Below are 24,866 nucleotides of genomic sequence, written 5' to 3' on the forward strand. Positions count from 1 at the left end.
ATTCTTTTAATAAGAAAAATGATGGTAAAATGAGAGGGGGGAAATGCCAGTGTCAGATCTGCCAGCACACCGCTGCACCCCTGCTTCTCTTTGAGGGCATCCTGCCATAAAGTAGGGGGAGGGGGACGGGAGGAAATAGGCAGGGGGGGTTGATACGAACCAGAAGTGTCAACTGGAGATAACGCTCAACAGATCCAAGGACACTGGGATGGGAACAGGTGGCTAACAGCCACCAAAGAGGCGCCAAACTTTAGAACTGTTACCAAAGCAACTGGTTTGAACCTTATTGGACACGAACAAGAAGACCAAGGGGGGAACGGCCTGGGAGAAGAGAACATCACGGGGTTTACGTGGGAATCCTCAGATCTGGCTTTGCTTGGCTGCAACCACTTGGCTTTAGTAAAAGTATACTTTGTGCCACAAGTGGAGTCGAGGGTCTTCCTTTCCTAGATGCCCAAGCTGGGACAGGCCTGACATCTAGCCTTCAACAGCAAACAGATTATTTGAGATTCCCCTCTCCCAATACGCCTTCGTTCAAATAGAAACTAGTTGGTGGGTACAGCTGATGCTTCGCATGAAAGTCCGTGGCCTGGAAAAAGAAAAAAAGAAAAAGCTGAAATGAAATGAAAGGCAACACCTGGGAGATCTGGAAGGGATTATGTGGATAATCTCACCAACTTTGTGTCCACACTCTACCCGATACCCATTTTGTGAGAGCCGCTTTCGAAATTCTGAAGGTGCCCGTTAAGATTTGTGACCCTTGATGTACGTCTGGAGCCCATGTATTGGGCAGAAATCTTCTCTAAATTTAAAATGTCCCTATGCAGAGGGGACCAAGGCTTTGAAGGATTTATGGCTGAAGTCCAGAATTGGAACAAGCGCCTCAGTCAGGAGACACAAAGCAAATGGAAGACCCAGCCGTTTATGGGAAACAGTTGTAAACAGCACAACTCTTTTTGTGCTGCTTAAGGAAAGTGCTTGATTACTGAGATTGTGTCAGGCTTGCCCCGGCTTAGGCACTTAAGAAAGAAAGACCCTCGACTCCATATGTAGCGAAAAGTATACTTTCACTAAAGCCAAAGCCAGATCTGAATATCCCCCGTAAACCCAGTGATTTTTCCCTTCCCCGCTTGGTCATCTTGATAGTATCTAATGATATTCACACTGGGTGTTTTGCTAACCGTTCTAAGGTTTGATGCCTCTTTGGTGGGTGCTTGTATTCCCTTCCCAGGCCGGTGCCCTTGGATCGTTCATCCATTGTCTCTGCTTGGCACTTCTGCTTCCCGTCATTCCCCCCGCCCTGTATTCCCCCGTTCCCCCTCTCCCCCCTCTTTATGGCAGGGTGCCATCAAAGCGAAGCAGGGCTGAAGTGGTTGTGACAGATTGCCTCTGAAGGACAAACTCCTCCTCTTCATCTCTTGTTCAGCTTGTCTGGAAACTGCAGAATCTGCTTGGTGTGTAGCTAGGATGGATTGGTGAGCCGCATTATTGCTTGGACCTGGTCCTGAGCACAATCAGATTATATGCTTCGATAAAAGGAGAAATGTCATGCCAAATGACACCCACCCTTTAATTAGAGTACTAAGCCTGTCATCCAGTCCTGAAGCACCTGACATGCCCCAATAGCTTGAGCCAGAATTTGAAACCAACTGGGAGCCTTGCTTTCAGTGGCGAGAGAAGCCAGGCCTTGCGCCTAGGGAGGAAAAACCACATGCCCGGGAGTAGAATGGGCCGTCCTGACTCAACAGCAGCAGTGACTGTGGGAGGGGTCCATGAGCCTTTGGGCAGCTTTTGACAGCTTTGCGGTCATGGCCAGAGAAGTCAGAGATAGAAAGGTAAACTCCCCCAGAAGCCTACATGATCTGTGGCTTTTTCTCTGAAACTTCCCCAATCTGGCACGCTCCCGATGTTTTCAGCATTCCCCAGTAAGGGTGGCCCGTACTGGGAATTGGGGCACACATCTGAAGGGAATTCAGGCAGATCATTCTGGGTTTTAAAGAGAAAATCCTTCTGCCAAATACAACTCAGGGCTCAAGGGCCCGCTGCCTTGGAAGAGTGATGAAAATTCTCAGGGATGGCTCACACCCTGGACGGTATCTCTTTACTCTCCTCCCATCGGGTAGGAGATACAGGAGTATAGCCAGCCGTGCCAACAGGCTGAAGAACACCTTCTATCCATGGGCTGTCAGGCTCCTGAACGGGAAATAATTTTATAAACTTTATGCATGATTGACTTGTGAGGCCGGTGTGTTGTGCAATCAGCTCCCATGGTGTAACAAGATGGTGGGTTTGTTGTCACTGTGAGTTGTGGTGGTGGGGGGCACAAAGGGAGGCTCAGCCAATCTCTATACATGGTTGTACTTTAACAATAAAGGTTCATTCATTCATTCGAGAGTTATGCTTCTGAAAATATGAAAGTTGCTAGGAAGCGCTTGATTGTCTTGACCCATTTTGTTTCTGCATGGCTCAACTATCCTTTTGTTGTACTGGACTACTTGTGATTGTATAGCTTTGCTACAAAGAACAACGTGGACTCAGTTTTAATGGTTAACTGTTTGGCAACACTGGGTCTTTTATGGTTATTCGTGAGATAAATGTTCATTATCAATTAATTTTCAAGCCAAAGCTACTGCCGTTAACCCTCAAGTTAGCAACCAGTCACAATGGGCCCCCCCCAAAAAAGCTCCTTGCAGTCAGTTCTGGCGTCTGCCCCCGTCAGTCATGGGGCGGCATCCTCGGCCCTGGGCAGCTGGCCTGCCCTTTTGGCCGTTTGCAGGGTTCTGTAGTCATGGTGACTGCAATTTATGACATTTTGCTGAAAACTGGCATTTTACTTTTGGTTTTTGGCAAAAATACTCAGTGAACTTAATGACTGTAGTGTTCGCTTAATGACTGATGCAAAAAAGAGATTGTAAAATTGGATCAGTCATATGAGTGACCCGCTTTATGACTGTCATGACTTACGATCGTCATGGGCAGGCTCCATTATAGTCGTAAGTCGAGGACTACCTGTAAGTAGTTACCTTTTTGTTCCTGCAACAAGTCTGTGAGGAAGGTTAGCACTACTGTTACTGAGATCGAGATAAGATTACCATAGTTTGTGAGCAATTGCCAAGTTCTGCACATTTTTTAAGCCAAACTTTTCCTCTGGGCTTTTATGCAGAGGTATCCGTTTCTCGCATCAGTGAGATCTGCTTTTTGCAAGTAACAAAAAAAAAAGAATTGTACTTTTAAAACACTCTTCTTCTAGGAAACAGTTTGATAAAAAAATTTTATTGTAGGTGTCTAATTAGGACATAGAGAAATTTCTGCAAAAAATGTAGTTTCAATCTGAGTGAGTAGGTTACCTGGGATCTGTTTTGTTAGTGGATAATATGTCAGGAAAGATTTCTTAAATCTGAGAGCTCTGTTTTGCCAGGTTTGAAATGCATCAGAGCAGCCCTGCAGGGTTTTCCTTCCTGCCAATGTTGGGTCCTTCCTTGATTGTGATAAATGTGATAAACTAACATTCTGTTTCTGCAGCCAATGTGAGCTATTGCTTTATAAATGTCTCCTGCATCATTTAAGGCGGGGACTTAGAGTCTTCCTTGGCAGAGAAATGATGATTTCCCATAGAAAATTAGAGACATCCAGGATGTTGCAGTAACTGTTTGGGGCCTTTTGTACCAGTTTCATGATGAAAGGTAGCAGGCAGATCAGAAATCCTTGCTTATTCTAATTGGGATCATAGTTCATTGCAAGGGAAGGAAGGAGGGGTTTGTCTACTCCTGTAAACTGTTTTAAAATTATCCCATTCATTTGCGCCGGAAGTTGAACATATTCTTGTATGTCTTTTCTCCCATTCTTGAAATAAATGAGTACATAGCATATAAAGTGCATCCTTCCCTCTTGCTTGCTTGAAGTCTTGAGGGCTTCCATGTATAATGCTTCTTTCTCTTTCCTTCTCTAAAACTGTGTTGAGGCGATGAGCCACAGAATTCATGGCAGCGCATTTATCCAATCAAGTGTGCCCAGGTAATTCTTTGGACTCATGACGTGCCTAGTCTGGATTTAAGCACGGTGCTTGCAAGTCTGGGCATCAATATTTCCAAGATGGCATCTCTCAGACTTGTTGGGCTACAGTTGCCATGCTGAGAGTAAAATTGTGAGAAGATTAAGCCAACATGCCTAGAGAAATACCTGAAAGCCCAAGGATGCATTCTTGCTTTGGAACCTGTTTCAGAAAAATTAAACATGGAAAATAGAATATCAGAGTTGGAAGGGACCTTGGAGGTCTTCTAGTCCAACCCCTTCCTCAAGCAGGAGACCTCATTATACCATTTCAGACAAGTGGCTGTCCAGTCTCTTCTTAAAAATACCAAAATCCAATTCTGTACTAGAATTAGTGTGGTCTGTTATAACATATCTGCAAACACTTCTCAGTACATTTACTGGGTAAATTAATGCCCAGTCAACATTCTGTTTCCTATTATCTTTTATTTGCTGAAGTCTCATATAATAGTTTTATTCTTTTGCAAGTTCAGTTTGCTGGCTGTTCTTTATACTTTCAAGTTAATCACTTGTGAGCTGTAGGGGAAATTGTTAACCTGATTTTCCTCTTCCCCTTTCCTTTTGAAGCCGTGTGATTAAGACGGACATGGAGTTGGAAGTCCTCCGATACACCAATAAAATTTCCAGTGAAGCTCATAAAGAGGTAATAATTTTTTGCTTCTTTGTGTAACAGCCCTCCACTTTTTTCCCCCCCAGAAAATGTTCTCAGCTATTTGGATTGCTTAGTAATGGAGTAATGAAGAGCTAGGATCAAACTTGGGAGATAATGTTCATCCTAACAGAGCCACACAATACGTCTTGCATTGCCCTTGAACTCACTGTTGATGTGTGGAGAACAAAATGGCTCCACTTAGACTGTTTGGAGAAAGCAAGAGAAGATTCCGGGATGCCAATGAACACCGCTCCACAGCCTGTTTCTTCTGCTGCAGTTCTCTCTGATCGTTTTTAACCGGGTGCTTCGATCACCTGAGTCACAGAGATGATACATAAACTTTTAGAGCTGCAGTTTTCTTGATGTTCAGGAGAGAGTGCCGGAAGGAGAATTGCACTTACCTCGTTGCTGCAGTATAATTGGGAGAAGCCAGAAGAATCTCCCGGTTTTAACTCCTTCTGGGTTTCCCTGGATGCAACCCAGTCCATTAAATCATCTCCATGTTTGTAACTCTAGTCAGCTGCAGAGGGGAAAATTCTGCTTTTAAAGTTTTCACGGAATCACAGTGATGTCTGCAGTTTGTTTTCTTATTCCAAAATAATTTCAGGGGGCTTCACAGGAACCAGCGCCAGTTTGTGAATAGGATAGTTGGGAAACTTTATTTTTTTTTCTCCCCAGTTCTCATCCCAATCCTGGCCATCTTCCCATCATTTGCAAATTGGGTTCACTTCAGCGGGGAAGCATGAAGTGAATACAATTTGTATGTGATGGGAAGATGACAAATGTTGCAAATGTTGTGAGGTGGAGTGGCACATGATTGGCATGATGTAATGAAGTAAGGGACGCGGTGGCTCGGTGGGTTAGGATGCTGAGCTTTGTCGATCAGAAGGTTGGCAGTTTGGCAGGTCGAATCCCGAGTGCCGCATAACAGAGTGAGTGCCTGTTACTCGTCCCAGCTTCTGCCAACCTAGCAGTTCGAAAGCACGTAAAAATGCAAGTAGAAAAATAGGGACCACTCCAGTGGGAAGGTAACAGCATTCCGTGCGCCTTTGGCGTCTAGTCATACTGGCCACATGACCACAGAGTCGTCCTCGGACAAGCGCTGGCTCTTCGGCTTTGAAACGGAGATGAGTACCGGCCCCTAGAGTTGGAAATGCCTAGCACACATGTGTGGGGGAACCTTTACCTTTACCTTTAATGAAGTACTGCGCAAATAACTTTTGTTTTTTTATCTCCTGGGCCAGCAAATGACCTCTTCACAGAATGGCAAGAGCAGTGAGAAGACTAGCATTGCCTATAATGTGGCCCATGGGGGCTTCTTTCCAAGTTTGCCTGTTCTTGCAGCAGCTTCTTTAATACAGTCTTGATGACGCAGAATGGCCCCTGGTAGATTTAGATCTATTTGATCTTTTGTTTGACCTATAATTCAGATTTTTTGGATTAGACATTGAAGATGTACAAACAGTTGATTCGGAATGTCAAGAAATTAGCTGTCTTGAAAGCTTCTTCTTATTCAGGTCTCTGTTGGCATCTCTGGAACTTAATCACTTAGTTCTTGAGATGCAAATCAGAATTCTTGTTCTTTTTCGGCTGCTGATATGGCTGTATTTTTTTTACTGTAGCTGATGAATATCTTCACCGGTACTCATATATAGTCCTGTTTACTCCAGGCTTTGTAGCAAACATTATTCTAGGGTGGAAGGGCTGTAGCTACTGCAGAGCTGTCCTACTTCTAAAGAATGGCCAAATTTCTTACAGTATATCTACTTTTGTGATTATAGGTAATGAAGGCCGTAAAACCTGGAATGAAAGAATATGAGTTGGAGAGGTAAGTGCATTTTTGACATTTATGGCAAAACAATGGGAAAACATTTCTAGGTTAACAAGAAATACTGCAGATAAGGGCAAATGACATTGATTTAATGACAATTATAGGAACTATTTTGAGGTTGTGCTTGGTGTATTACTCTGTTATACAGAAAAGGAATTCCATCAATTCCTTTCATTTTATTAGATGACAGTTGCTTTTAGCTACCTCTTAAAAGCTGTATAATTCTCTTTGCTGAGTGTTACGTAATTTACAGAAACAATTCCTAATAGCTGTTATTAGTGTTTGATGGTGTTCAGTAAACCATCTTTTATAGGTGAAAATATCATGGTTATTCCTGTTACATTACACAAGTATTTATAGCCACCATAAAATAATCTGGAGCTTTTTGTTTCAATCTCTTTTAAAACTGGAGGAAAAGTTGCTGGTTCTGCTGATGTATTTTTATTTCAATCTACAGTGTTAGTTTTCATAATGAAATTGAGGATCACTTACCTTGGCTTGAACCACTCTGCTTTACTTAATAGGACAAGTATGTGTGTAGTCATGCTGATGCAGCTTTGATACCCAGTGCATGGTTGACTTTCCCATATGGCAATGGAATAGTACATTTTAAGCAGTTAAATGCCACTTATTAACAGGTTATTAATACCATGTGTTTTTATTGGCCTCTTTCATGCATTGTGCTAATCCTTAGCCAACATTATTTTAAACCACAAGCAAGCCATGTTATTGCCTTAGCATAATGCATTAAGCCATCCATTAATTTGTCCATGACATTTGTATGTATCTGCATATGAATAAAGCATTTGTCTTAGGAAGTGGAAAATATGTTTGTGTGTGTATGAGAGAGAGAATGAAAGGAAGGGAAGGGAAGGAAGGAAGGAAGGAAGGAAGGAAGGAAGGAAGGAAGGAAGGAAGGAAGGAAGGAAGGAAGGAGACATCCTAATAGCTCTTTGGAGAGACAGAATTGCTGCATGATTTTGAACAGTTCTTCCCAGCTTGAGCCAGCAAAAGAAAAAAGTGTGCTGGGGTACCAAATATGAGTGTGATTACACAGATGATGAAATGCCTGTCCTTGCCAGAGGCTTACACAAAAGAGTCATTGTGCACAAACACACCCCCTTTAGTTTTGCAGGAATGATATTCCTGCTTGATGTGTACCTTTTGAAGGAGCCATACTGCAAAGCTGCACCTGTAGCTCTTTCCTTAAGGCCTTTTCTATACACCCCCACACACCCCCACACACCCCGCATTGAAAGGATCAGTGTTGATCCTTTGCAATGGCATGGACTTGGTAAGGTTTTTCAGAAGTGGTTTGCCATTTCCTCCTCCTTAGGGTTGGGACAGTGACCGGCCCAAGGTCATCTGACTGGCTTTGTGCCTTCAGATGCAACTAGAACTCACAAGTCTCCTGGTTTCCAGCCTGGGGTCTTCACCACTGCACCAAACAGGCTCTGTGTTAGCCTATCAACCTCTAATTATGAATCCTCCTGCCTTGGAATAAGGGTGCTTGCAGAGCTGGATCATACTGGTTCTAATAATCAGAGAGGATTGGTTGTACGGAGCAACCCTTTTGAGAGGTTACTGCTGACGAATGCATTCTGTTCCCAAATTCATTTGAAAGTTTTGCTTAGATTTGGGGAATTTGCTCCCCGATGGCCACTACTTAACATCGTCTTTCCTGACGAGTTCTAAACCACTTTCATGGGTCCTAAGTAAAAATATTCTCAAACTGATACCAGAATGATCACGGCTGTGCTTCCTTTTGAGAACAGCCTGCCAGTTCTCACACAGAAGCAGGAATCTTGAATACTTTGGCTGTCTTACAAGCGTTCATTCCCCATATATATATATATATATGTACAGGGAGTGCAGAATTATTAGGCAAGTTGTATTTTTGAGGATTAATTTTATTATTAAACAACAACCATGTTCTCAATGAACCCAAAAAACTCATTAATATCAAAGCTGAATATTTTTGGAAGTAGTTTTTAGTTTGTTGTTAGTCATAGCTATTTTAGGGGGATATCTGTGTGTGCAGGTGACTATTACTGTGCATAATTATTAGGCAACTTAACAAAAAACAAATATATACCCATTTCAATTATTTATTTTTACCAGTGAAACCAATATAACATCTCAACATTCACAAATATACATTTCTGACATTCAAAAACATAACAAAAACAAATCAGTGACCAATATAGCCACCTTTCTTTGCAAGGACACTCAAAAGCCTGCCATCCATGGATTCTGTCAGTGTTTTGATCTGTTCACCATCAACATTGCGTGCAGCAGCAACCACAGCCTCCCAGACACTGTTCAGAGAGGTGTACTGTTTTCCCTCCTTGTAAATCTCACATTTGATGATGGCCATGTCTCTGAGTATTGCACACCTTGTGCTTTTGGGCACTCCAGTGATGTTGCAGCTCTGAAATATGGCCAAACTGGTGGCAAGTGGCATCTTGGCAGCTGCACGCTTGACTTTTCTCAGTTCATGGGCAGTTATTTTGCGCCTTGGTTTCTCCACACACTTCTTGCGACCCTGTTGACTATTTTGAATGAAACGCTTGATTGTTCGATGATCACGCTTCAGAAGCTTTGCAATTTTAAGAGTGCTGCATCCCTCTGCAAGATATCTCACTATTTTTGACTTTTCTGAGCCTGTCAAGTCCTTCTTTTGACCCATTTTGCCAAAGGAAAGGAAGTTGCCTAATAATTATGCACACCTGATACAGGGTGTTGATGTCATTAGACCACACCCCTTCTCATTACAGAGATGCACATCACCTAATATGCTTAATTGGTAGTAGGCTTTCAAGCCTATACAGCTTGGAGTAAGACAACATGCATAAAGAGGATGATGTGGTCAAAATACTCATTTGCCTAATAATTCTGCACTCCCTGTATATATGTGGATCTTTGGTCATTCGGGTTTTTTCCCGCGTAGAATTGAAGGTGTAGGAGCAACGTTTCGACGGAATCCCATCCGTCATCCTCAGGCTGGTGGCTTCAGCTTCCTTCTTCTGGGCTGAAGCCACCAGCCTGAGGATGACGGATGGGATTCCGTCGAAACGTTGCTCCTACATCTTCAATTCTACGCGGGGAAAAACCCGAATGACCAAAGATCCACATACAAACACCCGCGAAAACCAATGAAGGACAGATTGGGGGTGGTGGTTCAAACCAAGCCTCTCCAAAGAAGGGGCCAAATAGTTGGTTCTCTAGGGCAGGAAGGAAACACAAAGTTTGAACACGCTTTCTGTGCATGCTTTTGAATCACAGATGAAAATCGTTTATAAAGGCTTCTTCCTTTCTTCAATAAATTCTGCTTATTTGAAATTCCTGGGTTTCTTGTCATCTGTAATGGCTCATTATTGCCTGCAGGGTAAGCTTGGCACAGATTAAGGAATGGGGAGGATGGGAGAGAGCTGACTGCAAATGTTGGCAGACATTTGCCGAGTCCTTCAGACTGGCTTGGGAGAAAGTCTGCTCCGTTTCTCTTCCCCTCATTTGTTTCCTTTGGTAAGTGTCTGCCATCTGGATGAGTCCAAACCCAGCCGATGGAATTCACCGTAACTATTTGTGACACTGTGGCATAGCCAAATCCTCCAAGACCCCTTTGAGATGATTGCTCTTTCTGTTATAGACTCAGAAGCCTCGTTGGCAATATGCTGTGTTCTTAAATTGCCATAAATAACGCCAAATCACGGATGTCACAAAGCTGAACTGGGTGTGCAAATAATCCTCATTTATTATGTGTGTTTTTTAAAGTTGGTATTAGGGAAAGGTTTGCTTGGCTGTTAAAAAGTGATGAATTGGCTGCCTTTGCACAGTGCATACACATTACAAAAAGTAGCTACTGCGGTTAGGCACTTTCTGTTTTTGCACAGTGAATCATTCAGGTTTGGTTTGCACCTGCTAACCTTCAAAAATCTCATTATTAGCCAGGATAAATTTAATAAGTATGCAATAATGGTCAAATAAGCGTACTTATATGTGTTACTTTAGCAATTGTTTTTAACTGTGGCAAGGAAGGAAGGAAGGAAGGAAGGAAGGAAGGAAGGAAGGAAGGAAGGAAGGAGAGAAAGGAGGGGAAGGAGGGGAAGAAGGAACAGGAAGGGAGAGAAGAAGGAAGAGAAAGAAGGAAAGAGGGAAAAGAAGGAAGGAAGGAAAGAAGGAAAGGGAAAGGAGAGGAAGAAGGAACAGGAAGGGAGAGAAGGAAGAAAAGAAGGAAAGGGAGAAAGAGAGAGAGAGAAAAGAAGGAAGGGAGGAAGGAAGGAAGAAAGGAAGGAGTGAGGAAGGGAATTGAAGAAAGGAAGGAAGGTTTTTGATGCTACCTGCCAGATTCCCACAATGAAACTCAATGGGGAAGCCAGCAGGAAGTCGGAAGTTGCTCCTGCTCCCACTGCTTTTTAGACCACCTGCGGTCCTTCTGTTTCTTTGTTTAGGTAAGGAAATATCTCTGAAACGATGTCCCAATGGACATGGATTGTCTAGTATTTATTTATTGTCTAGTATTTATTTAAAAGCAAGATGAGAATTCAGGTCAAACCCTGCTGATGTCAGGCGGTGGCACCATTCGTGTCATCAGTCATAGTTTGGCTTAATGTGGTGGCCTGGTTACTATAACGTGCTAAGATTGCGCCCTAAATCACAAACTAGCCCTTTTTTTATTAAAGTAACTGGTTGTGGAGCCTTACTTTTTTTTTACCCTACAGTTTTAAATCACCCACCCGGGAAGGAGACAGGAGTTCGGAAATCGGGTAGATAAGACTAGGGAGAAGGGATACTAAGCAGTCACTTTGCATTTGAAATGAGAGAAAATTGGAGCTGGAGGACTTGGGTAGTAAGAAATTGCACAGAAAGGGAGCAGCCACTGAAAGTCGCCCCACCCCCACCCCTTTTACTGTGGATATTACTCTGAGTTGAAGGCAGAAGGGAGTGAATCCTCCCCAGCTCGTTGCAGACCAGATGGATTCACCCAAGAACAAATGCTGCAGAAGCATCTGGGGCTACTTCCGAGCTGTTTAAGGCAGCCTGCGTCCACCAGGACTGCAACTCCCAGAATTCTAAGCCAGTTACTTAGGAATTCTGAGAGTTGCAGTCCAAATGTAATTGGGTAGCCTCAGGTGGGGAACCACCAGTTTAGCAGTTTGCATTCTTCTGCCTCTCCTATTTTTGAATTGTCCTTGGAGTGACTACCCTGTTGTGATTCAGCGTCAGCCTGTGATTCCGGCAGCTGAGTTGGGTGATTCTGAAGAGGAGGAGGAGGAGGGGTTTGGAGAGCCTTTGGTGTCAGAGGGAGGCTCTGATGCACTGCAGGACTCTCAGCCTGGCCCCTCCCTCCTCAGACTCAGCTGTGTGAGCATGAGGGATTGGAAGAAGATGATCCACAGCTGGCTCTGTTCAGGGATGCTAGGAGCAGGAGGCAATCTAGCAGAACAGAACAGAGGAAAGCAATGAGGCAACTTGGGAGAAGGCAATGAGAAGCCACGCCTTGGGACTGCTGATAAAAGGGGAAGGTGTGGGAGGTGCTGGTTGCTGAAGGCAACCGTTTGAAGATCTTCTGCTAGGGTTCTGGTCTGTTATTCTTGTTTAACTTTTGTTTAACCTTTTGGTTTAAGTCTTGTTTGAACTTTTTGTTTAACTTTTGTTTGAACTCTTTGTAAATAAATTTGGTTGTTTTTTCCCCCAGCCTGTTGATTATAAAAAGGGATTGTCCCTGACATTCAAACAGGGCCGGTCGTAGGCTGGAACAGAACATACCCAAAGGTAGCTAGGAATCAGAATGATGGATGAAGATGAACAGCTTAGCCATGTCATCTTTTATCTTGTGCTTTGAATTACACCTTGGAAATTAACAAGAGGCACCTTGGCAAATGAGGTGTCGAACAAGCATCTCTCTGTCCAGGTAGCTCTTCAAAGAGGCAGCGTTGAAATCCTGGTACTGGGTGCAGCATCACCACCTAACATGGCTTCTCTCCCATCTTCCGGGGGCAAGACTCCTCTCCCCCTTTCCAGATAAGGCAAGATAGATGTCATCAGCCTGAATGTTTTCTTCTCTTTCTTGTCCTGCCATCTCCCTTTTCAGGTTCCTGGTCAAAAATGCATCCTCGCCTCCTGAAAATCAATAGAGGCAGGAAGGCAGAAACGGTGAGGGCTCCTTGGTGACTTGTGTAGAACAGCAGTGATGTTAACGCACAGCCTCGCTTGTCTATTGTTCTCCTTTCGCTCTGGATATTGATTGTGTACCTTCCCTTCTGCTGCCGCCCACACAGCGTCTTGACAGTTTGAGAGGTCAGCCTGTTCGGCTCATGGCCATCCTGATTCCCAAAATGGGCCTCGGGCGATCAGGCCATCAAAGATCGGCTGGCGTTACGTTGCCTTGTATCTCTGCAGCTCTCTTGTGGATTGTGACTCACATTTTTCATTTATTCCATTTATTTCAAGGGCGCAAAGAGAAAATGAAGATTGCAGCCATCCAAAGAGTGCATTGTTTTCCTGTCTGGCTTTTATCTGAGGCGGTGATTTCTCATCATTTCAGAGACACCGCTTTTTGGCTTATTCAGATATTTAAGTTCGTGGTTTCATTCAGCTTGAGGGGAAACATTCTCATGTTTGAGATAGCCTATTCATTTGAAGTGTTATAAATCCAAGTTGAAATTAGGAATAATCTGTTCATGTGCAGGAGTGGAGTGGAGGAGGTGGGGAATATGTTTCTCCTTTTTAGGAGTATCACGAAATGAAGCCACATTGGAAATGCTAGGAAATTGTAAAGGATCTTCCCCATCTTGCAGACTTAGAGGGGGAGGGGAAGGGGGAGGGGGAGAGGAACTGAGCTAGCCAGCTGGGGTTCAGCCAGCTTCAGAGCAAGTGCTAAGGAACCCAGAGAAGCCAAACTGGATAAGCGTTTCACTGTTAAATAAGATTAGGATGTCACAGATGTTGATTCCAACTTCTGACTGATGATGATTTTGTAGTCCAATGGTTGTTGCCACTTCTGAAGAATTCTGAAGGTTTTGTTGTTGTTGTTAGTTGCGAAGTCGTGTCCGACCCATCGCGACCTCATGGACAACGTTCCTCCAGGCCTTCCTGTCCTCTACCATCTTCTGGAGTCCATTTAAGCTCACGCCTACTGCTTCAGTGACTCCATCCAGCCACCTCGTTCTCTGTCGTCCCCTTCTTCTCTTGCCCTCAACCTTTCCCAGCATGAGGCTCTTCTCCAGTGAGTCCTTCCTTCTCATTAGGTGGCCAAAGTATTTGAGTTTCCACTTCAGGATCTGGCCTTCTAAAGAGCAGTCAGGGTTGGTTGAGGAAGTTCTTATTCCAGAGAATCTGGTCTGGTTGTCAGTAGGTCCTGCATCTGGTTTTCCATCCATTGACCCTGCTGCTTTTATGGATTTGCAAGATTTATTTATTCAGGGACAGGGGTTAGAATGGCAGAATCTGTGTATATGGAAAAGATTTGATCCTTTAAACTCCAGACTAAAATCTGGATCCTCTACAAAGGAGGATCTACAGGCTCAATTTTCTTGATTTCCAATACCATTCTAATACTCCTTGTTTTTTTTCAAATTGTCCCCTCCAGTTCTCAAAAGTTTTGACGTAATCCCTTCCTTTGGATTTCTCCCCTTTGCTTTTGTGAATCTGAGATTATTCCATACCTGCTACCACCTCTCTTGTGTCTTATATAATTTTGTGGACAAACATTTCAAGGATGACTGACAGTTTAAATCAAAGTTGCTATGACATTTAAGGAAACGGAGCTACACTGAGATCCCCCAAATCAGTTTGGCACCTTGAGCAGGGACAGTATTAAACGCAAATAGTACTAAATAATACCAACTTCATCCATCCATCCCTCATCTCAGTGAGTGATCTGGGCAGCAAACAGAATTAAAATAGAGTAAAAACAATGGCAAATAATTAAACCTCCAACTAAGGTAAGCTTAAATGAAAATGAATTTCTGTCTTCATGGAACCTGCCATTCAAAACCCCTCCCCCCTTTCCCCCAAAAGCTAGGGGAAACTACACAGAATTCAATAAGGTGCCATTAATGTTAGTAATTCAACTCTTAAGAATTTAAAGGCCAGCGTTCCCTTAAGACTTCAGTAAGGACCTGTTTCTTGGAAATGCTTCTTCTCAGATTTTTCCCCCCATCTGGACTGAGTTGCTAGTTATGAGATCCGCTGCCAGCAGACGTGCCTTCCATCTTTGGCCAGATTACACCTCCTCTCCCCGAAATCTCTTCCCAGCGTGGCTGTTGGCCCATCCCTTATGGGCCTGTGCGGCAAATGCAAGTCTAAACATCCTCATGAGTTCCATCTACCCAAAACCTCTGTGGGAAATAATCTCATCACAGAATCATGTCAATGAGCTGTAACAATGAACCAGATGATGGGTTTTTATAAGTATTGGATTTGATCACAATGGCTGAGAACTGGTTTAGTTCCGTCATTGAGTGCCTGGTGTGTGCTGGTTTCCAATGCTATAGTTCTTGTTAGTGTCATTTCCTCGGTTTTAATGGAATATCGAACATTTACCTTCGGAAATGTCACTCTCAGATGGCGAAGCCTTCAGATTCAAGCTGAATGAAGCGGATATTGCAAGCTTTGAAACGCCACTCACAGCCACTAAACAGTTCTTAGCAGAATGTATCTGCACCACTTTACTGAAGCATTTCGCTCGCTCGTGTAGCGCTTACCCCCTCTCCACTTCTGTGGGTGGTGTAACTTTCCTGGTCCCTCAGGGTTTTCCTAAGAGGCAGCAAAATGGGATTTCACTTCTAGGAAGTCACTGGGGGACAACATCACAAGCCCCCTTGCCGCTTAGAAAAGGGTGCAAGCTGAGTTTCTGGCCTGCCGTGTTTATGAGAAAGCAAATCTTGCTAATATCCGCAAACGGAGGAAGGGATGGTGAGGATGATGGAACTTGCAGAGGTGGCTAAATTAACTCCTTTGCTTAGAGAGGAAACAATATCTACATTTATGGCTGGCTGGAAACCCCTTAATAGACTTTTTGCATAAAATGGTAAAAAAAAATGCACCTAAGATTTGTGGTTTTGATGATTAAAAAAAGTGGATTGTAGAAAAGAATGAGCTTTTTTTTGTAACCAGAGAGGAAGCGATAACTTTATAATTATACTTGTGTTTGCTGTAAAGGAAATTGGAAGCTGCTCTTTCCTATCTCTCTTCTTTTCTCTCCCCCCCACCTTTTTTCTTTTAATTAGTTCGTGTTAGTTCCTTTGTTCTTTGTAAATTTTAATAAAAACTATATAGAAAAAGAAAGGAAATCTTCCAAAATTAGACTTAGTTTTTTTCAAAAATAGACAAGGAATTATTATGTCAACCATCCCACTCAGCCATCTAGCAACGAAAGACGCCAGGTGCCTTGTTTTTGCCAAGGGTATATTTTCCTGAAGCTTAAATGGTTACAGAAGTAGCAAAAGCTGTGCTCAAGCAGTGCAATTAATTTTCCCTTTTTCCCTGCTTTCCTGGGCTGGAGCTTTTCACATCTTGGGCTGGCGTAGCTTAGCTTCCACTACTCCCCTGTTTCCTCCCTATCTTCCAATCCTGTCTTCCCTCCCCTCACTGTTAATGTTAATTTTGCTGTTAGCCTGCAAAAGCTTGGAGAGCAGAGTTGCAGCCATGACACATTATTATGCTAGCAAAGAGGATCGCATGTGGTTGGGCTCCATATTTATTTATTTATTTATTTATTTATTTTAATCCCATTTATATCCCGCCCTTCTCCGAAGACTCAGGGCGGCTTACACTCTAAGCACAAATCAATGTGCTTAGCAGTAGCCTTCATTCTATGTACTTATTAGGGCTTTCATACACCCCCCCAAGCGGCATTATTACAAAGTCAGCTTAATTGCTCCCAACAATCTGGGTCCTCATTTTACCTACCTCGGAAGGATGGAAGGCTGAGTCAACCTTGAGCCTGGTGGGACTAGAACCTGCACTAATTGTAGGCAGCTGGTGTTACTTAAGGAGCCATTAGCCCACTGCTCCACCAAACAGTGTCCCAACAGTGCTACTAAAGTCAACCACAGAGATGTATGGGTGAGGGAGATCTTGTGCTTTTCCTCCAGCCTTCACCTCACCACAGAGGAAAAGCTTCTGTGGGATTTACTTGAGGATGCTGATATTTTTTTGTCAAGCCTGCTTCTGCAGACAGGGCAGTGTGCTGAAGAGTCACGTGGCTGTTCTTCAAGCATCCCACAGTTTGGAATCAAGGAAGGCGAAGCTGCGACAGCAGATGCAGAGGTCACCCCTGTAGCACATCAGGCTTGCCTGTTCAGTTTTAAATATAGTTTTAATTAGATGATAATAAAATGGGAACACTGGCATGCTGCAAGGTAAAAGCAGCCTCTTCCAGCATAATCATTGTGACCAATATTTGGTCACCATGATGTAAAAAAGATGTTGAGACTCTAGAAAGAGTGCAGAGAAGAGCAACAAAGAATGAACTCAGAAGGAGGTCTATGGCTATAACAACATCTCTGAAATTCAGTACCATCAGTGAATAAATTTTTCTTTAATTTTTCATTAGTTGAAGACCGCCCCATGATATGGCAGGCTTATATGTTGAGATGATTAGGGGACTGGAGGCTAAAACATATAAGGAACAGCTGCTGGAATTGGGTATGTGTAGTTTAACGAAGAGAAGGACGAGGGGTGACGTGATAGCAGTGTTCCAATATCTCAGGGGCTGCCCCAAAGAAGAGGGAGTCAAGCTATTCTCCAAAGCACCTGAAAGCAGGACAAGAACTAGAAGATCCCTTCCAACTTTTATTATTATTATTATTATTATTATTATTATTATTATTATTATTATTATTATTGTTGTTGTTGTTGTTGTTATTGTTGTTGTTGTTATTATTATTGTTATTCATCATCGCACAGTCAGCCAGATGTTCAGACTGGATTTGGCATTTTTGTCTACCTATCAAGTCCTTACCAAGGACCTGGGATAGGCAGATGTGGATGTTTGATGGTATTACAGATGTCATCGCAGGATGGAAGCAGTTCCTAGTAAGGCCGCCTTTTGCAATTGACTAATGGCGAAATTGTCAATGCCAATCGTGTTCAAGTGGTGCTCCAGTTGTTTTTGGATTGCACCCAAGGTGCTTATTATTATTATTATTATTATTATTATTATTGTTGTTGTTGTTGTTGTTGTTGTTGTTGTTATTGTTATTCATCATCGCACAGTCAGCCAGATGTTCATACTGGGTTTGGCATTTTTGACTACCTATCGAGTCCTTACCAAGGACCTGGGATAGGCAGATGTGGATGTTTGATGGTATTACAGATATCATCGCAGGATGGAGGCAGTTCCTAGTAAGGCCGCCTTTTGCAATTGACTAATGGCGAATTTGTCAGTGCCGATGATGGTGTTCAAATGGTGCTCCAGTTGTTTTGGGATTGCACCCAAGGCGCCTGTTACTATTGGTACTACCCTTGCTTGCCTTTGCCCACAGTCTTTCTATTTCTATTTGTAGGTCTTTGTATTTTGTTATCTTCTCCAGTTCTTTCTCATCTATTCTGCTGTCTCCAGGCACTGCCACGTCCATTATCCAGACTTTTTTGTCTTTCTTATCGACAATTGTTAAGTCCGGGGTGTTATGTTGTAGGTGCTTGTCTGTTTGAATTCTGAAGTCCTAGAGCAGTTTAACTTTATCATTTTCTATGACTTTCTCTATTTTATGATCCCATTGTTATTATTATTAGTATTATTAGTATCAGTATTAATACCACCACCTCTGGATCCAGAAGGGGTCTACGACAACTTGCCAAAGTCAATTTGGCACAGGACAACTTGACACAGGACATCTCGGCACAGGACAACTCACTGCGGGACAGTTCAACAATTCAATTTAATGATTTAAAATAACTAAAAAAAATATTCAATTTTTTGTCATTCATATTCTGTTTCAATTTTAATTATCCTTTCTTTAATGATTCTGTTCTAATATTTCTTTGATATTAGTGTAACTCTTGTCCCACAGTGAGTTGTCCACCGGCGGCTAGGCCATGGCGAGTTGTCCTGCTGCAAATTGTCTGTGGCAAATTGTCCCATTCCGCACAGAAGGCATCCTGGTAAAATGAGGAGTGGGGTAGATTGCAGCCTGAGACTTGGTTGGAAGATGTGTCCCCTTTCTGGAAATGGAAAAAGGGGACTTGGTTGGTAGAGGCCAGAAGCTCCATCCTTCTCTCTTAAACCAAAGAGGGTCAAGGTGGGCAAGTCTTGAGTTTCTCCCTCACCCATTCTTCTTTTTTTTAATATATTTGATCGGTTTTTTGCAATAGCAGTCTTTAGTGCTTAGTAAACAGCATGTTGTCTGGGTTCATATATTTGAAAAAAACTTATCAATAATAATTAATTTCTATAATTCCATGATCAATATATTAATTAATAGTATGTTTCCTTGATCTTCCCTTCTTCCAATAGGATTCTCCTTTGTCAACATTAGATAAATATAATAATATTTTCAATATATACAAGGTTGGATATAAATAGTTTTTGTGTTTGTACAGGTAACAATGACATCCATATATAACATCTTTTCTAATTAACTTATGTTAATCATGTAGTACTCCATCTGGTATATCGAGTCAGATCTCTTAAGTCTAACTCTAGCTTTCTTCTTTTGCCAAATAGCTTTCCAAGTTAGTATAATCCGCTTGCCAGGAAATTTCTTTATTTTGCTAGGTGTTATTGGGAGTGTAAAGGATAGATTGAGTAGGATGTACACTTTTTGTCTCCCAGACTCTGATGATTTTCCTGGCAGCTCTATAATCCATTTTGTTAAATCTTCTTTCTTATCCTCAAATTTGTTTGGAAGTCCTGTCAAATAAAATATCTTTTCCATTTTCATCGTTTTAGTAAAATCTTATAGATTTTTTAATGTTTGTATTAAGTTATAGTTCTTTTCATTTGTAGCTTCCCTATTTAAGTTACTTTCTTCTAGTTTGTGTTCTGTTATCTGATTTGTTCATTCTTTATTATCGTTATCTCAGAGTTTTTAAATTGTAAGTTTAGATTGAATATGTGCTTATTTATGTCATCAAGATTGTTTTTGATCTCGTCATTGTTTGAAACTATTGTCATTTGAATCTTTCATAGCATTGCGTACATTTCTTCCTGAAAAGTACTTGTCTCGTCTTGGAGTATTACTCCTGCAGATCTCTGATGTTCCAGGCTAGATCTTTCAGAAGAGAATATTTGGTGTGGTTTCCTGTCCCTTTTAGATAAATATGCAATGTCCATTTCGTCTCCTCCCTCCAAATAATCTTTCACCAATACCATAGTCTCTGTAGTTAGCTTTATCGAGCCAGCCAATCTCAAAATCCAAACTACCAAATCTTATATAGTTCTTATCTTTATGTATAGTTTTTGTTATCCAGTGTGCTTCCAGTTGTCAAGGTATCAGTGAAAGCAGTATTTTATAACAATTCTTCTATTCAGGGGTCAGTTATCAACCCGTCAAAGTTGCAATCCAGCGTGTTTAGCCACCTTGAAGCCTTCTAGTAAGTTCCCCCTAGAAGATTAGCCAAGAGCCATTTTTTTTCTTTTTCTGCAAACAGTTTCTTGAGCTTAGACAACAGCTGAAGTTTTCTTTTTCTGTAGACACTTTTTTAAGCTTATAAATTGCCCAGTATATTTTTCTTTCTTTGTTTTCTTTGTTTTCTATTTGACTGAAGGTTATTAAAGTTCAAGAGAACAGATTATTCTTTGTTTCTGGGCATTTTGCCAATTTCTGAGCCAGAGTCGCTGTTTTTCTATGCTCTGATTCTCTACTAGATATCAGTAGTTATTTATTTTCCAACTTCTTCAATCAAAAACATTGTTTTATTTTTTTTTTATAAATTCATCAAAACTCTTTAGGGTGTAAAATCTTAATGGTTTTCTTAATTTTCAGATTTATACAGACTATAGTGTTATTAATTTCATTTCAGTATATTTCTTTCCCCCTTAAAAGTTAGTTCGCTGCTTCCATCAATGGAAGGATGGGGATTTAGTCCCCTTCCTCACTTTTGGAGGATTTCTTGCTTTGGGAACTTTTTTCAGGGAATCAGTTACAAAATAGAAGAGAGAAGATCAATATTCTCACCCATTTTCAAGCACGCTGTTCATTGTTGTTCTGGTTTGTGCTTTTGGACTTTGTCTACTTGTAGCTTGGGCTAGACAGTGATATGCAGCTAGTCTTTCTTCTGTTGGGTTGGAGGGCTTCCCCCGGATCAAGCAGATCAACTGCCATCATTCTGTGATCATCGGGGTGCTCCTCCTTCTTTGTTGCCTCTCCAGGGCAACTTTTGACCCATTTAGGGTCCCCTGGCAGGGCAAAATCAGATGTGGGATGCAGAGCTCTGTGATCCCTTGGCTGGATCGCTACAAGGTGGAACCGGAAGTTTATTTATTTTATTTTTAATTCCATTTATATCCCGCCCTTCTCCGAAGACTCAGGGCGGCTTACAAGCTTAGCAGTAGTCCCTCCCTGACCCATTCTTCCTGTGATAAGCTGATGTTTCTGTAACAGCTACTACATACTTTTTTCAGCTATGTCCATGCTCCTCTACACACAAGGGGTGAGAGACAGAGAGAGTCTACAAGATGGTGGACATGGTGCTGTGATTGAAGCCCTAACTCAAGAGACAGGGATACAGACTTCCGGTTTGCCATCATGGCCACCATGGACACTGGAAGGCAAGCTCTGTCTTCCGCGTTCGGTTTCGCTCTGCTGGGGGACCCTGGATAGGGTTGAGAGTCACCCTGTAGGGGCGACAAGCAAGGAGGGGACCTCCGCTTGATCGCAGGAGGGCTGTAGCCCTTCCGCATGATCCGGGCAGCCCTCCAAACCGGTGGACAAAAGACCAGCCATAGAAATATGGCTCGTCACTAGGCTGCAGACAGCTGAAATCAAACTTACCACCAGGCACTTCTAAAGCATCGCGGATAAGACTGGGTAAGACCTGAACCTCTCTTCAATCCTAAGTATTTTCTTTTCCTGTAAAAGCTGCCCAAAGTATCTTCCCCCTGTGAGGAGAGAGGGAAGGGAACTTCTATCCCACCCTCTAAGAATAGGACCATTGATTATCCAGGGGAGTTAAAACACTGAAAGAATCTAACTGGATTTATGTGCTTCTAAAATTTGGAGACCAAAAGATTTCTTATCTTTACTGAAGACTTTGGTTTTTATTTACAAAAAAGAAATAAAATTGGAAAAAGAATTATAAAAATTTTGGATTTAAAAAACCTTAAACGGCATTGGTGACATCCTGTGGCCAGGTTTGATATTACAACTTGTTATTGTCTAAAGGAGACTTGGCTTGAAGTCCAGACTACAGATAAGACTTTTTCAACCTTGACAAATATTTGATGTTGAAATAGGGGAAATTTTAGTCATTAAACTTAAGACATTTGGAAATTAGTTGAAAATAAGGATGTTATACTGTATTATTAACTAGATGATGTAAGATGGTGGGAAATAGAATATACTCGAATAGATAAGATGTGTATCTTGGATATTAGACTTTGTTATGATTTTGTTATAAAGGAAACTTTGGTTACCTAAAACTTGGAAATTATAAATATCAAATGTTAAATTTAAATATTGATGGGAAACTAAAGATTGGGAAAAACTAACAACAGGACATTTTGTCTATAAAGATTGAATGTTAAAGTAACTAGGATATGTATAAGCTAAAAAATATTGATGAATGTAACAATGCTATTTTATTTCATTGATATAATAATTGATTAGCTCAAATATGAGATGGTAGATATTAAGGGGAAAAGAGAGGAAATATTTGATGTGGTAGCTTGAGATTTGTACTAAAGATTTTTGTATGTTATTGAATTATCGATTAACCCAGCCACCACATTGCTTTTTAAATACTTAAATGTAAAATTAGACAATTAATAAAATATTACAAAAAAGAGAGCGAGAGAAGGATACAGTTGTTACCATAACGGCTTCACTTTTGCAGGCCTGCATCCTCTGCCCCCAAGCCAAACTTTCCCTTATCTCCATCATCCTGTCTCTTGAAATCTGTAACAAAGAAAGGAAAAAGATCATTCCTGAACCACTTTCCTGCTAATTTCAGTTGGATTTTCAAGGGCAGTTTGTGAAAAATGTCTAGAGCATGGCTTTTCAACCTTTTCACCCACTGTACCACTTTTAGGATATGGCAACATCCGAGTACCACCAGTCGCCTAGCAAGGTGTCAAAAACTTGACCAAAAAAAAAGGAAAAAAGGGTGAAGTACAGGTAGTCCTCGACTTACAACAGTTCGCTTAGTGACTGTTCGAAGTGACAATGGCACTGAAAATAGTGCCCCCCCCCAAGCCACAGCTGAGCAAGACGCCTGCCTGCCTGCCCGGCGGCGCTCTTCCTCCTGTCCGAGGTTTTCATTGTTGTGAGCATTTCTGTTGAGGATTGGCAGCGGGGGTGGGGTGGGGGTGTTTGGGTTTTATTTCCCCCCCATCTGGTGGGTGGTTGCAGCAGGTTTTGGTCACTTCAGATTATTTATTTATTATTATTTATTTTATTAATTTAATTTCTATACCGCCCTTCTCCCAAAGGACTCAGGGCGGTGTACAGGGCAATAAAACGCAATAAAAATACAATATACAAAAGTTAAAATTAGAATTAAATAGAATAGCCCAATTGCAGTAAAAAGTTAATTAAAATTACAATTAAAATACTTCAAACCCATCAGACGAGGCCGGCTTGTTGAAATAGGTGAGTTTTCGGGTCACGGCGGAAAGAGCGAAGGTCAGGAGCCATCCGGAGCTCAACCGGTAAATCATTCCAAAGGTCTGGTGCGCCCACAGAGAACGCCCTCCCCCTGGGGGTCACCAGTCGGCACTCTCTGACCGGCAGCACCCTGAGGAGGCCCTCTCTGTGGGAGCGCACTGGACGAAGGGAAGTTGACGCCGGCAGCAGGTGCTCCCGTAAGTAATCCAGACCCATGCCATTTAGGGTTTTATAGGTCATCACCAGCACCTTGAATCTCACCTGGAGGGCAACTGGAAGCCAATGACCCTGGGAGACTGTGACCGTCATAAATATGAGTCAGTTGCCAAGCATCTGAATGTAAATCACAAGACCCTGGAGATGCTGCAACATTCTAGCTGATCGGCGCTTCTTCTGGGCTCAGCAAATGCACCAGGATCAGTGCCGAGCTCCAGCTGGATCCTGGCACTGATCCTGGCGCTTCCGCTGAGCCCTGACAGCCCTGCAGTTCCAGCCATCTCTCGCTCCGGCTTGTGCAGTGCTGCCACCGGTTCAGCTCATTCCCCTCCCCCGCTACCACTTTTTAGGATGGTTGCGTACCATCTGCCAGGTGCCAATGTACCACAGGTGGTACCCGTACCACAGGTTGAAAAGCCCTGGTCTAGAGGAGCGCCTGGTTTAAGTTGTATAGTTTAGCTTGAAGAACTTTGCCTGGTTGCCCTGTTTTTGTTGATAGCGTAGTTTAAATGTATGTGTGCATTATGAGCTTAAAATTCTGCATGTACTAATAAGCATGACTAATGAAATTTCCAGTAATTAATTATTTCTTAGGGGCAAAACTCTCCCCTTCGGTATCTCCTAATGAAACATGAGAAACATGAAAACTAATCTGTCTTATTAAAAATGGTTAAATTAAAAAGCCATTTATTTTCACCTCTATTTATTATGATATTTTCTGAATAGTAAAACATCTCCCATCTGTTCCAAGCTCCTGATATAAGGTTTGTTTTATATTTTTCCCCTTCAACTTTGTGAACTAGGGCAAACCTTGATTATACTACAACCTTAAGTTCTATTTCCCCCCCCCCCCCGTCAAAATTACTTCAAGACTCCCTTGGGGTCAAGTGCCACGCCCTCAGATCTCCCCCTCCCATTCCCTTAGCCCCATGACCTGTGGATTGGTCCCTCTGGGACCAATTATTCCTTTCAGAATTATTCTAACATGTTTTTAGCCCCAGGAAGTATAAATGTCAGGAGCAAGTTTCAACCCTAGTCTCTTTAAAAGAGCATTTCCATGGTTGCAGGCACAATTAATGGTTTTTTTTTCTGAGTCGTACAGAAGTAGAGCGGTCCCTGCTTTGACCAGCCAGAGGTCCTCCATGAGAAAATCCATTTTAGGTAGCAAGAACAATTGCCTTGCTGCCCAACTTGCCTTGTGGGCTCGAATAGCAAAAGTTGTGTCCTTGCAGAACTTTGCTGGACAACCCTCCTGTTGACTTGTGGCTTGGAGACTTGTCCCTTTGGAGAGTCACAGTCAGTTTATTTTGGCTGACAAGCCTGAAAGCTTTTTTAAACTTTACTG

General features: G+C 42.3%; 1 protein-coding gene across 1 annotated transcript in view; it reads left to right on the forward strand.

The window, feature by feature from the left end:
• The window catches only part of PEPD (peptidase D), a 168,177-nt gene that overhangs the window by 57,036 nt on the left and 86,275 nt on the right, over window positions 1–24,866 (forward strand). The window contains exons 8-9 of the mRNA XM_083370686.1: window positions 4,618–4,693; window positions 6,484–6,530. Coding sequence (XP_083226812.1) covers window positions 4,618–4,693; window positions 6,484–6,530 — 123 coding nt within the window. The remainder of the gene's footprint in view (window positions 1–4,617; window positions 4,694–6,483; window positions 6,531–24,866) is intronic.

Source organism: Vipera ursinii, assembly GCF_947247035.1.
Source record: "Vipera ursinii genome assembly, chromosome: 10".
Classification (NCBI taxonomy): Eukaryota; Metazoa; Chordata; class Lepidosauria; order Squamata; family Viperidae; genus Vipera; species Vipera ursinii.